The sequence below is a fragment of the Hemitrygon akajei genome, chromosome 9, assembly GCF_048418815.1.
Source record: "Hemitrygon akajei chromosome 9, sHemAka1.3, whole genome shotgun sequence".
NCBI classification, from domain to species: domain Eukaryota; kingdom Metazoa; phylum Chordata; class Chondrichthyes; order Myliobatiformes; family Dasyatidae; genus Hemitrygon; species Hemitrygon akajei.
Window position 1 is genome coordinate 172505952 of NC_133132.1, and position 13212 is coordinate 172519163.

The following is a 13212-nucleotide window of genomic DNA, read 5'->3' on the forward strand; positions in this document are numbered from 1 at the left end:
AGTGGCTAGCACGAGAGGGCATAGTTTTAAGGTGCTTGGAAGTAGGTACAGAGGAGATGTCAGGGGTAAGTTTTTTAACACAGAGAGTGGTGAGTGTGTGAAATGGTCTGCTGGCGACGGTGGTGGAGGTGGAAATGATAGGGTCTATTAAGAGACTCCCGGATGGGTACATGGAGTTTAGAAAAATAGAGGGCTATGGGTAAAGCCTAGGTAGTTCTGAGGTAGGGACATGTTCGGTACAGCTTTATGGGCCGAAGCACTGGTATTATGCCGAAGCAGCATTTAATGGAAAAGGGCCCGGTCGAAGTTTCTGACCGAAACGTCGACTGTATTCTTTTCCATAGATTCTGCCTGACCTGCTGAGTTCCTTCAGCAGCTTGTGTGTGATGCTTGGCTTTCCTGCAGCTGCAGATTTTCTGTTGTTTGTGATTATAACTCGGAAAGCAGCAGAATAGAGTTGAGAGAATTAATACATCCGCCATAATGGAATAGAGGAGCAGATACGATGGAGAACCAGCCTCTTAAAGAGAACTGCAGCTCCATGTCGGTGGTTGTGAAGGATGCGTGTGTGTCCACCCCCGACTGTCCGGTCCCAACCCCGGTGAAGTGGGCGCCGCGCAGCGTCGGACAGGTGCAGGACCAACCCCGGCCACAGGGGGCGCGGTGGAAGGCGCCGGCGGCCGATTGATTGACAGCAGGTGGGCGGCGCCGCCCCTTTCGCGGCTGCGCCAGTTCCTTTGCCCGCCACGTGACCGGATGTTTGTGGCGGCGACCTCAGCAGCAGGTTCGTCTGAGTGCTGACCTTTGCCGACTGAGGAGGTGAGAGTGAACCGGAGGCATGGGGGTGGGGTGAAATGAATCAGCGGGAAAGGGGAGGGGCAGGGCAGGGCAGGGGGTGTGAACCCGAGGGAGGTTGGTAGTGAACCTGAGATAGGGAGGAGGGGGCTAACGGGAGGGCATGGGGAAACGGGGAGTAGGAATAGTGGAAATAGTGGGAAGGTACCAGAGGAGAGCGAGGAGTAAAGGAGGGGGAGCACGGACCGAGGCTGAGTGAAAGAGCGGGGCAGAGTTGAAGAGGAGAGCGTCTAAGGGGAGGGAAGAGTGGTGTGAAAATAAATCCCTTCCCTTAGACGCCCTCCTCTCCAACTCTGCCCCGCTCTTTCGCTCAGCCTCAGTCCGTGCTGGAGCAGTACAGGTAGAGGTGGGGTGTGTGACGCACAGGAGCATTGTGTGTGGGTGGATGGGGTGTAACCTTGGGAACAGTGTGGGTGGGTTGTAACCCTGGGAGCAACGTGGGTTTTGATTGTTAACCTGTGAGTGGGGGATGATTCCCGGCACGTTGCAGTTGGGGAGAAGGACCCTGGAGCTGTGGGAGGTGGGGGGAGATCCGGGTACAGTGCAGAGTATAGAGATGGTGGAGGTTGTTGATCATTTAGTAGTCAAGGGGCTGGAATGATGTTACTTGAGGGACTGGCTGTTGGGTTTCTAAATGGTTGGGGATAGGTGTAGAAACTAAAATTGACATTGTTACATTCAAGATTGGAAGACTGGTGGACAGGAATAATTTCAATTGTGGCAGCAATTGGTTGGTTGAGATTGTTGGTTAAAGTTCAGAATCTTGGTTGGGGTAGTATCAAGGGAAGTTTGGAGCTGGTAGCTCTTTCTGGGGACTGGCATGAGAAGCTGTCAGACTATTAACCTTGGGACTGTTCACTGAGACATCGCTTCAGTCACATGGGTGTGATTTGGGTGGGTAACAGGCTAAGTGCACAGAGGTAAATGCTGCTGACCTCAGATACCACATTGGGTTTTTGTGTACATAACTGAATTCCTTTCTCTCTCTCTCTCTGCGGGATGTGATGAAACTGAGAATGAATAGAGTGCACTTTGGAATCTCTATGCCATGTCCACAAAATTTCTGTTCCTGACCTTAGAAGTGGGCATATTTAATGATAACACAGCACCCAATTGCATTTGGTTTGGTGCATCTGCGAAACCAAACCAACTCATGATTACGTTCAGGCTAGGGCTGATAAAGTCTGCTAAGTAGTAAGTTATATTTACGTCGCAAATACTAGATGTGACCAGCAGAGATGTCGGAGTATGTTTTTCACGCAGAGAGTGGTGAGTGCGTGGAATGGGCTGCCGATGGCGGAGGTGGAAACGATAAGGTCTTTTAAGAGACTTTTGGATAGGTACATGGAGATTAGCAAAATAGAGGGCTATGGGTAAGCCTAGGTAGTTCTAAGGTAAGGACTTGCTTGGCACAGCTTTGTGGGGAAAAGGGGCTGTGTTGTGCTGTAGGTTTTCTATGTTTTTAACCCCATACCTCTGCCTTCTCGCCATAACCTTTGATGCACTGATCAATCAGGAAACTATCAATTTTTGCTTTAAATATATCCACAGTTTTATCCTCCTCAGCTGTCTGTGGCAGAGCACTCCACAGATTCACTACTTTGGATAAAAATAATTCTCATTACCTCTGTTTGAAAGAGTCACCCCTCCATTTTGAGGCTATGTCCCCTAGTTCTGGACACCACCACCATAGAAAACATCCTCTCTACATCCACCTTACATAGTTCTTTCATCGTTTGATAGGTTTCAGTGAGATTCTTCTAAATTCTAGTTAGTACAGGCCCAAAGCTGCCGAACATTCCTCATATGTTAACCCCAGCATTCCTGGAATTATTCTCGTGAACCTCCTCTGGATTCTCTCCCATGACAACACATCCTTTCTGGGCCCAAAACTGTTGACAGTACTGCAAGTGCCGCCTGACTGTCTTACAGAGCCTCAGCATTGTCTCCTTGTCTTTGCATTCTATTCCCCTTGAAATGAACACCAAGATTGTATTTTTTGCCTTCTTTACCACAGATGCAACCTGGAAGTTAACCTTCTAGCAGCCTTACACAAGGTCTTTGATGTCCCTTTCCACCTCTATTGTTCCTTTTACCAAAATGTGTTATTGTACATTTCCCAACGCTTTATTCTATCTGCCACTTTTTTGCCCATTCTTCCAACTTGTCTAAATCCTGCTGCAATCTTATTGCTTCCTCAGCAGTAACTACCCCTCCATTTATCTTTGTATCATCTGCAAACTTTGCATCAATTCCATTATCTAAATCACTGACAAACAATGTGAAAAGTAGCAATCCTAATGCAGACCCCTTGAGGAACACCACTAGTCACAGGCAGCCAACCAGAAAAAGCCCCTCTTATTCTCATTCACTGCCTCCTGTCTGTCAGTTCCTCTGTCCATGCCAGTATTTTTGCTGTAATGCCATGGGATTTTAATCTTGTTAAACAGCCTCCTGTGTGGCACCTTATCAAACACCACCTTTAAATCCAAGTAAATGACATCCACTGCCTCGCCTTTGTCCACCCTGTTTGTTACTTCCTCAAAGAACTCTTAACAGATTTATCGGGCAAGATTTTTCTTTGCAGAAGCCATGTTAACTGTGTCTTATTTTATTATTGGTCTCCAATTAACCTGAAACCTCATCCTTAAAAATGGACTCCAGCACTTTCCCAACCACTGAGTTTAGGCTAACTAGCTTATAATTTCCTTTCTTTTGCCTTCCTCCCTTAAGGAGTGGAGTGACATTTGCAATTTTCCAGTTCTCTGGAACCATGCCAGAATCAAATGATTCTTGGAAGATCATGATCAATGCATCTGTTATCTCTTCAGCAGCTTCTTTCAGAACTCTGGGATGCAGTCCATCTGGTCCAGGTGACTTACCCACCTTAAGACCTTTGAGTTTGCCTAGCACTTTTTCCTCTGTAATTGCAATAGCACTCACTCCTGACACTCAAGGATCTCTGACACACTGCTAGTGTCTTCCACAGCAAAGCTGATGTGAAGTACTTGTACCATTTCTCTGTTCCCATTAATACTTCACCAGCTTCATTTTCTAGTGGTACAATATCAACTCTCACCTCCCTTTTACTCTTTATATAACTGAATAAACTTTTAGTATCCTGCTTTATAATATTGGCTAAAAACTTCTCAATCACTCAACTTCCCACTCACTTTTGCTACCTTTCTTTGGTTTTTATGTCGTCCTTAACTTTCCTTGTCAGCCGCGATTGCCTAGACCTGCCATTTGAGAACTCTTTCTACTCCTGCGCCTTGTAAACTTTTCCCAGAAACTTCAGCCATCTCTGCTCTGCCATCATCCCCACCAGTATCCTCCTCCAATCCACCTGGGCAAGCTCCTCTCTCATGCCTCTGTAGTTGCCTTGACAACAATTGTGATACTGATACATGTGACTTGTGCTTCACCCTCTCAAACTGCAGTATAAATTCAATCATATAATGTTCCTTTACATTAAGCTCCCTAATAAGATCTGGGTTATTACACAACACCCGATCTAAGACAACCTTTCCCTGAGTAGGCTCAAGCACAAGCTGCTCTAAAAAGCCATCTCGTAGGCAATCAATAAATTCCTTCTCTTGCGATCTGACACCAAACCCATTTTCCAAATTCCATTGCATATTGAAGTCCTCCATTACAGTTGTGTTATGATTCTTAGTTCATGCTTTTTCCAGTTATTTTGCAGTCTCAACCCCACATCTTGGCTGCTGTTTGGAGGCCTAATTATGATTCCCATAATGGTTTTATTTTACCCTTGCAGTTTATTAACTCCATCCATAAAGATTCAACATTCTCCGACCCTATGTCACCTCTTTCTCAAGATGTAATTCCATTGCTTACCAGCAGAGCCACACCACAGCCTATGCCTTCCATCTTGTCCTTTTGATACAAAGTATATCCTTTGATGTTAAACTCCCAAATATAACCTTCTTTCAGCCACAACTCAGTGATGCCCACAATGTGATATTGACCAATCTCTAATTGAGATACAAGCTTGTCCATCTTATTCCGAATACTGCGTGCATTTAAATACAGCACCTTCACACCTGCATTCTTCACCCTTATGAATCTTGCCTCTGTTGTATAATTTAACTCTGCTCTGTCTACAATTGTACCCAATCATTGGCTTCTCCTTCCTTATATTCATGTTACACCCATCATCTACCTGTAAACCTGCTGGCTCATCCTCAGCTCTATCCCCCGTCATATTAGTTTAAACAACTCTCAACAGCTCGAGTAAACCTGCCCGCCAGAATATTGGTCCCCCTTGGATTCAAGTGCAACCTGCCCCTTTTGTACAGGTCTCACTTGCCCCAGAAGAGGTCCCAATGATTCAAAAATCTGAATCCCGGCCCCCTTCTTCAATCCTTCAGCCACACATTTGTCTGTCACCTCATTCTATTCCTTTCCTTACTGTTGCGTGACATAGGCAGCAATCCTGAGATTACTACCCTTGAGCTCTTGCTTCTCAGCTTCCTTTCTAATGCCTTGTATTTTTTCAGGACCTCCCATTTTCTGTCCATGCCATTGGTACCAATATGTATCAAGATTTCTGGCTGCTTGCCCTTCCTTTTCAGGATATTGACACGGTCAGAAACATCATGGACCCTGGCACTTGGGAGGCACAGAATCACCTGTTTGTCCTCCTAATGATAGAGTCCCCTGTTCCTGTGATGTTCAGAGTTCTGTCCTCCAGTTTCTGATGCATCTTTGGTGTAGTTGCACTCAGGCCACAGTGTGGCTCATTTTGGCTGTAGAGTTTGTGGTGTCATTCACCTATTTTAATAGGGTTGGTGGTATTTTATGCCAGGCTCCCAGTTGAAAAGTTACTTTTACAACCCTGGGAAGGATATGCTGAGCAAAGTTGATCTTGAGTTAAGGGTGAAAGGTGAAATGTTTAAGGGGAACTTTGTCACTCAGCTAATGACGAGGGTAAAGCAGTGGATGTTGTCTATATGGACTTCAGTAAGGCCTTTGACAATGTTCCGCACCGAAGGTTAGTTAGGAAGGTTCAATGGTTAGGTATTAATATTGAAGTAGTAAAATGGATTCAACAGTGGCTAGATGGGAGATGCCAGAGAGTAGTGGTGGATAACTGTCAGGTTGGAGGCCGGTGACTAGTGGTATGCCTCAGGGATCTGTATTGGGTCCAATGTTGTTTGTCATATACATTAATGATCTGGATGATGGGGTGGTAAATTGGATTAGTAAGTATGCAGATGATACTAATGTAGGTGGCGTTGTGGATAATGAAGTAGGTTTTCAAAGCTTGCAGAGAGATTTAGGCCAGTTAGAAGAGAGGGCTGAACGATGGCAGATGGAGTTTAATGCTGATAAGTGTGAGGTGCTACATTTTGGTAGGAATAATCCAAATAGGACATACATGGTAAATGGTAGGGCATTGAGGAATGCAGTAGAACAGAGTGATCTAGGAATAATGGTGCATAGTTCCCTGAAGGTGGAATCTCATGTGGATAGGGTGGTGAAGAAAGCTTTTGGTATGCTGGCCTTTATAAATCAGAGCATTGAGTATAGGAGTTGGGATGTAATGTTAAAATTGTACAAGGCATTGGTAAAGCCGAATTTGGAGTATTGTGTACAGTTCTGGTTACCGAATTAGAGGAAAGATGTCAACAAAATAGAGAGAATACAGAGGAGATTTACTAGAATGTTACCTGGGTTTCAGCACCTAAGTTACAGGGAAAGGCTGAACAAGTTAGGTCTTTATTCTTTGGAGTGTAGAAGGTTGAGGGGAGACGATAGAGGTATTTAAAATAATGAGGGGGATAGAGTTGATGTGGATAGGCTTTTTCCATTGAGAGTAGGGGAGATTGAAACAGGAGGACATGATTTGAGAGTTAGGGGCAAAAGTTTAGGGAAATTTCTTTACTCAGAGTGGTAGCTGTGTGGAATGAGCTTCCAGTAGAAGTGGTAGAGGCAGGTTTGGTATTGTCATTAAAAGTAAAATTGGATAGGTATATGGACAAGAAAGGAATGGAGGGTTATGGGCTGAGTGCGGGCCAGTGGAACTAGGTGAGTGTAAGCGTCGGCACAGACTAGAAGGGCAGAGATGGCCTGTTTCCGTGCTGTAATTGTTATATGTTATATGACTCAATGATCACAAAATTTAATCAGAAGTTTGTGGATCTGTTTATTCTATTGCAAAATTATTAAGTAGTACGGTTGCTTCTAGTGAAAATGTAGTTTTGTTGATCTTTGTAACACCAAAATTATATTTGTGCTCATTTTAGAGTTTCTTCCAGAAGCAATAATGGATTTCTTTTCTTATGTATAGTTAATAGGTTTGTGTTTGTGTAAAATTATGCAATGTAAACCAACTACCAGTTGGTTAAAGTCCACTTAAAGTCCTATCTTCTAATCAGAATACAGTGGATTCTTGTTAATTGGGAGACATTTTGGCCCAATTAAGCATCTGTCCCAATTAGCCAAGGTTTCATGGAAATAGTTTGTTCATTCGTTATGTACCATGCCGGTGACGTAGGCGATCTTTCCATGACCATTCTTGGTGAATTCTTCCACAGAAGTGGTTTATCATTGCCTTCTTCTGGGTTGTGTCTTTACAGCTTGCCCAAGGGTGATCTGCAGGCTAGTGGAGGGAAGGAGTGCCTTACACCTCCTTTGGTAGAGAGGAAATAGTTAAAAATATATAAAAATGACAAACTATTGTTTAACTGATATAAAATTATGTATTTAAATGAAATTCAGAAAAATTAGAACACTACCAATATTAGATAGATAGATAGATACTTTATTCATCCCCATGGGGAAATTCAACATTTTTTCCAATGTCCCATACACTTGTTTTAGCAAAACTAATTACATACAATACTTAACTCAGTAAAAATATGATATGCATCTAAATCACTCTCTCAAAAAGCATTAATAATAGCTTTTAAAAAGTTCTTAAGTAGTTTACTTAGATACATTAAATACAATCAACCCCGGCACTTTAACATATCTTACTCCTGGCGGTTGAATTGTAAAGCCTAATGGCATTGGGGAGTATTGACCTCTTCATCCTGTCTGAGGAGCATTGCATCGATAGCAACCTGTCGCTGAAACTGCTTCTCTGTCTCTGGATGGTGCTATGTAGAGGATGTTCAGGGTTTTCCATAATTGACCGTAGTAGTATAAAAGTGTATATTAGTTCCTAATAGTTATAGAGAGATAAATTTATCAAGAGTATGCTGCCGTGTTCTTTTGATTGACTGTAAATGAATAAAATTGTGCAGACACCAAGTGTAGATAATACACTGCCTTCAAATAATTCTGTCGATAGTTGCATCCTACAAATCTTCATTTTCATTGCAACATTCAAGTTGATTTTTGATATCTTCAAATTCTTTGTTGTTCCTAACTTGAAGGAGCGAAATCGTTTTATTTTCACTCCTAGCTGTTTCTGGCATCTCCAAGCTTGAATGCTTAAAAGTACAGTGAACAATATGATTCCAAATTGTCTTCCTGTTTATTTCTCGCCAACTATCAGTGATTTAAAAAAAATGCTGTTGCACACTCAACTGACGCTATTTAAAAACTGTTCGCTCTAAGCACCTAGTGTGTAATAACCACACAAGTGCATGCGACTGATGCTAGTTAGAAATCGTTCAGCAGCAGTCTCCTTCAATTAAGTGACATAGTGTTCCAAATCCTGCAAGAAGACCACAATGGGTTTGGAGGCTTACATGCTTCAAGAATCCAAAGAGCTATGTTGGCTGGAGTCAGGGCTTTATGCTGTCACTCCTGCCAAACAGGTCAAAGAGTAGAGGCTTGACTACGAATAGTCCACCTGTTCTCCAAGTTCGGGGCTTCAGCTCAGGGCTAACAACTGGAAAAACAAAGTTGTTCCAGGAAACAGTACATCTGAGTGTGATTGTGTTCCCGAGTCTCCACAAGGGACTTGCATGATAGGCAGTAGTGAAAACTGCGAGGAAACCCTGAGTACCACCAGAGGTGGAGGACCTTCATTGCTGCCCTAAACACTATTTTCTTTCGTTTTTGTTCTTTATGAATTGTCCCAAATCAGCGGCTGCTCTGATTAACCAATGTCCCAATTAACTGGAATCCGCTGGACTTGTTTTAACTCCTCCTCCCTTTACTGTGGTTAGTTTCCACTTTGTTTCCAATAACAGATTCTTCATAATCTCTTCACACTCACAGTTGTCCATTTCATTCACATTCCCTGTGTTTTCTGAAAAGGCGTTCAATTTTGGGGCAAGAGAAGAAATGAACTTAAATTTATTTTTGTTTCATTGCAGGTTGTAAACCCATGAAATACATTTGCAGAGAGGCCATTTTAACTTGGATGTGATTTCTCCACTTTCAACCTCCACAAGCTTTAGCATGCATTCAAACAAATGCAGCATTAAACATTTCCAACATTGAACCTTCAAGAAGGTTTGTAAGAGGTAACTGGTAATCACTATGTTTTTAAGTGTACTGGAACTAATCATCAGGAAATAATCTATTCAAAAACCAGAACTTCATGTCATGTGTCTCAGTACAGCAAAACAGTTGCTTTGTTTCTTTAATAACTGGCTTTGGAGACAAAATACAAATTTTATAGATTTTCAGAAATATCTATATTTTTAATGTAATCATCAGAAAATTCCTCTTCCATTCCCTGATCTGTTGCTTGGTTTAAGAACTAATTTTTGTTCACCTATAAACCGATCCCTTAAAGTGCTTGTGAAACTCCAAGAAAGGTCATTTCTTTCCCTGTCATTTTTTCATGAACTCAATATATACTCGTGGATTTCATCAAAATTTGGAGCATGTCATCATGGCTAGATTTCGGAGGAAAATGTGGATCACCTTACTGCTCTTTCTTTTATTTGTTTTTGGTGTCATGATGGGCTTGAAGACCCTGAGACCTGAGGGCGCTGGATTTATAGATGGTGTAGGACTTGAACTATTGCCACAAATTCAACATCGAGCTGCAGTCAATAATTGGAAAGCAAATATCCCCAGTACTGAAAAGTCAGCGGAAAGTGGCCCTCTTCCTCGTCGTTCAAATATGGATGGACGGCAGCACGCGACTCGCAGTCCTGTGTCTGATGAAAAACGTGACCAGTTTCCTGCAGTGAATTATGATCTACATGCATTTTATTACTCGTGGTATGGTAATCAACAGATTGATGGTAAATACATACACTGGAATCATCCATTAGTTCCCCACTGGGATCCTAAAATAGCAAGCAGCTATCCCAAAGGAAGGCATAATCCTCCTGACGACATTAGCTCCAATTTCTATCCTGAATTAGGACCTTATAGTTCCAGGGATCCAGCAGTCCTCGATGAGCACATGAGACAATTTCGAGCGGCGGCAATAGGTAATGTAACTCTTACCATTACAGTTGAGTAATTTGTTGATGTATATATCTTTAATTTAAAGTAACTTATCAGTTCTCTTTCCCCACACTTGCCTTTTTGAATAGCTGGCAGATAAAATGTTGCTCATATTGTGAGAAAAGACAGCTTGTTAGAAAGATTAATATTTGTTGTGCTTCGAACACTGTTGACCAGCCTGCAGGCAAGACCCTATTAAGTGAAAAATAATTGAAAAATGGCAGAAGTAGCTCTGACCTTATTATTTTTGTGCATGGCCCAACTATTGAAATTGACACTTAAGCACAAGAGAACTAGGTAATTACAAAACAAACATCTCTGTACTTTAGAACATTGGAATTGGTTTATTATTATTGCATGTACCAAGATAAAGTGTGAAGCGTGTCTTGCATACTGTTCATACAGATCAAATCATTACACAGTGCATTGAGGTAGAACAAAGTAGCAAAGTGTAACGGCTGCAGGTGCAGGCACAGGGAAACAATAAGGTGCAAGTTCATAATGAGGTGGATTGTGAAATCAAGAATCCAACTTACTGTACAAGGGAACTACTTAATGGTCTTTTAACCATGGTGTACAAGGAAAAAGCAGTAACAGAATGCAGTACATATTGTTATGGTTACAGAGAAAGTGCAGTGGTATTGGGATTGATTTATTATTGTCACATGTACAGTGTCAAATCATTACCCAGTGCAGAGTACACAGAACATAGAAATTTACAGCACATTACAGGCCCTTCGGCCCACAATGTTGTAACCTACTCTGGAAACTGCCCAGAATTTCCCTAGTGCATGGCCCTCTATTTTTCTAAACACCTTGTATCTATCTAAGAGGCTCTTAAAAGACCCTACTGTATCCACTTCCACCACTGCCGACAGCAGTGCATTCCACGGTGTGGAAAAACTTACCCCTGACATCCCCTCGGTAGCTATTTCCAAGCACCTTAAAACTATGCCACCTCGTGAAAACCATTTCATCCCTGGGAGAAATCCTCTGGCTATCCACACGATCAGTCCCCCTCCTCATCTTATCATCTATCGGGTCACCTCTCATCCTCCAAGGAGAAAGGGCCAAGTACACTCAACCTATTCTCATAAGGTATGTCCTCCAATCCAGGCAACATCCTTGTAAATCTCCTCTGCACCCTTTCTACAGTTTCCACGTCCTTCCTGTAGTGAGGTGGCCAGAACTGAAACCAGTACTCCAAGTGGGGTCTGAGCAGGGTCCTATGTAGCTGTAGAAGAGTAAAGTGTAAAAGCTACCAAAAGAGTGGCATGCAGAGTGAAAGACCATAACGAGGCTGATTGTGAGGCCAGGGGTTCACCTTATCGTGCACAAATCTGGTAACAGTGGGATAGAAGCTGTCCTCGAGCTTGGTGGTATGTGTTTTCAGAGTTTTGTATTTCTGCCCGATGGGAGATGGGTGAGTGGAGATTGTGATTATGCTGGCCACTTCCTGGGGCAGCAAGAAGTATAGACAGAGCCCACAGAGAGCAAGGCAGGTTCCTGTGATGCACTAAGCTGTGTCCACAACTCTCAGCAGTTTCCTGTGGTCAGAGAGCTGTTATGTATTCAGTCAGAATGTTTTCTGTGGACATACTGTAAGAACAAAAGAAATAGGAACAGGAGTTGACCATCTTGACCCATCAAACCTGCTCTGCCATTCAATAAGATTGTCTGATTTGGCTGTGGCTAGCTCCACCTACCTGCCTACCTACCTTTTCACCATAACCCTTAATTCACCTGCTATGCAAAAAATGTACTTACCTATGTTTTAATTATATTTAAGTTGGCTTCCATTTCTTCCCCAGCCACAGAATTCCTCTCAGGCAAAAGTAGTTTCTCCTCATCTCTGAACTAAACCTATTCCCCTAAATCCTGAGGCTATATCCACTAGTTATATTCTTTCTTACCAGTGGAAATAAGGTCCCAGACTGTCTTATCAATTTCTTTTGTAATTTTAATGTTTTTTTTATGAGATCCCCTCTCATTTTTCCAGGGAGTATTGTCATAGGCAACTCAATTTCCCCATCAGAATCAGGTTTATTATCACCGGCATGTGACGTGAAATTTGTTTACTTAGCAGCAGCAGCAGGTTAATGCAATACGTAATCCAGAAGAAGAAAAAAAAATAAACAAATAAGTAAACCAATTATAGTATACGATAGGAAATAGTGAAGGGGGATGGAGGCATTACTAGAATTTTAAGAAATCGATGTTCAATCCCCCCTTTCACCATCTCCTATCATAGGAAACATCCTCTCTATATCCACTATATCAAGACCTTTCACTATTTGATAGGTTTCAGTGAGGTCACCCCTCAGTCTTCTGAAATCTAGTGAATACAGGACCAGAGCCATCAAACACTCTTCAAATGACATGCAGTATGATCCTGGAATCATTTTCATGAATATAGATTAAGGAAAAAGATTGGCAACTATCTCAACAACTTGTAGCTGTGTGATATTTAATTTCCGATTTGGAAAAGGGGAGGTGCAACGAGACCTGGGTGTCATTGTATGCCAGTCATTGAAGGTGGGCATGCAGGTACAGCAGGCGGTGAAAAAGGCAAATGGTATGTTGGCATTCATAGAAAAAGGATTTGAGTACAGGAGCAGGGAGGTTCTACTGCAGTTGTACAAGGCCTTGGTGAGACTGCACCTAGAGTATTGTGTGCAGTTTTGGTCCCCTAATCTGAGGAAAGACATTCTTGCCATAGAGGGAGTACAGAGAAGGTTCACCAGATTGGTTCCTGGGATGGCAGGACTTTCATATGAAGAAAGACTGGATCGACTAGGCTTATGCTCACTGGAATTTAGAAGATTGAGGGAGGATCTTATTGAAACGTATAAAATTCTAAAGGGATTGGACAGGCTAGATGCAGGAAGATTGTTTCCGATGTTGGAGAAGTCCAGAACGAGGGGTCACAGTTTAAGGATAAAGGGGAAGCCTTTTAGGACCGAGATGAGGAAA

The 13212-nt window shown here is 42.5% G+C and overlaps 1 protein-coding gene across 1 annotated transcript in view; it reads left to right on the forward strand.

The window, feature by feature from the left end:
- The first annotated feature begins 734 nt into the window (after nt 1-734).
- LOC140733755 (glycoprotein endo-alpha-1,2-mannosidase-like) overlaps nt 735-13212 on the forward strand; it is a 70629-nt gene continuing 58151 nt past the window's right edge. The window contains exons 1-2 of the mRNA XM_073057493.1: nt 735-819; nt 9150-10223. Coding sequence (XP_072913594.1) covers nt 9623-10223 — 601 coding nt within the window. The 5' untranslated portion in view covers nt 735-819; nt 9150-9622. The remainder of the gene's footprint in view (nt 820-9149; nt 10224-13212) is intronic.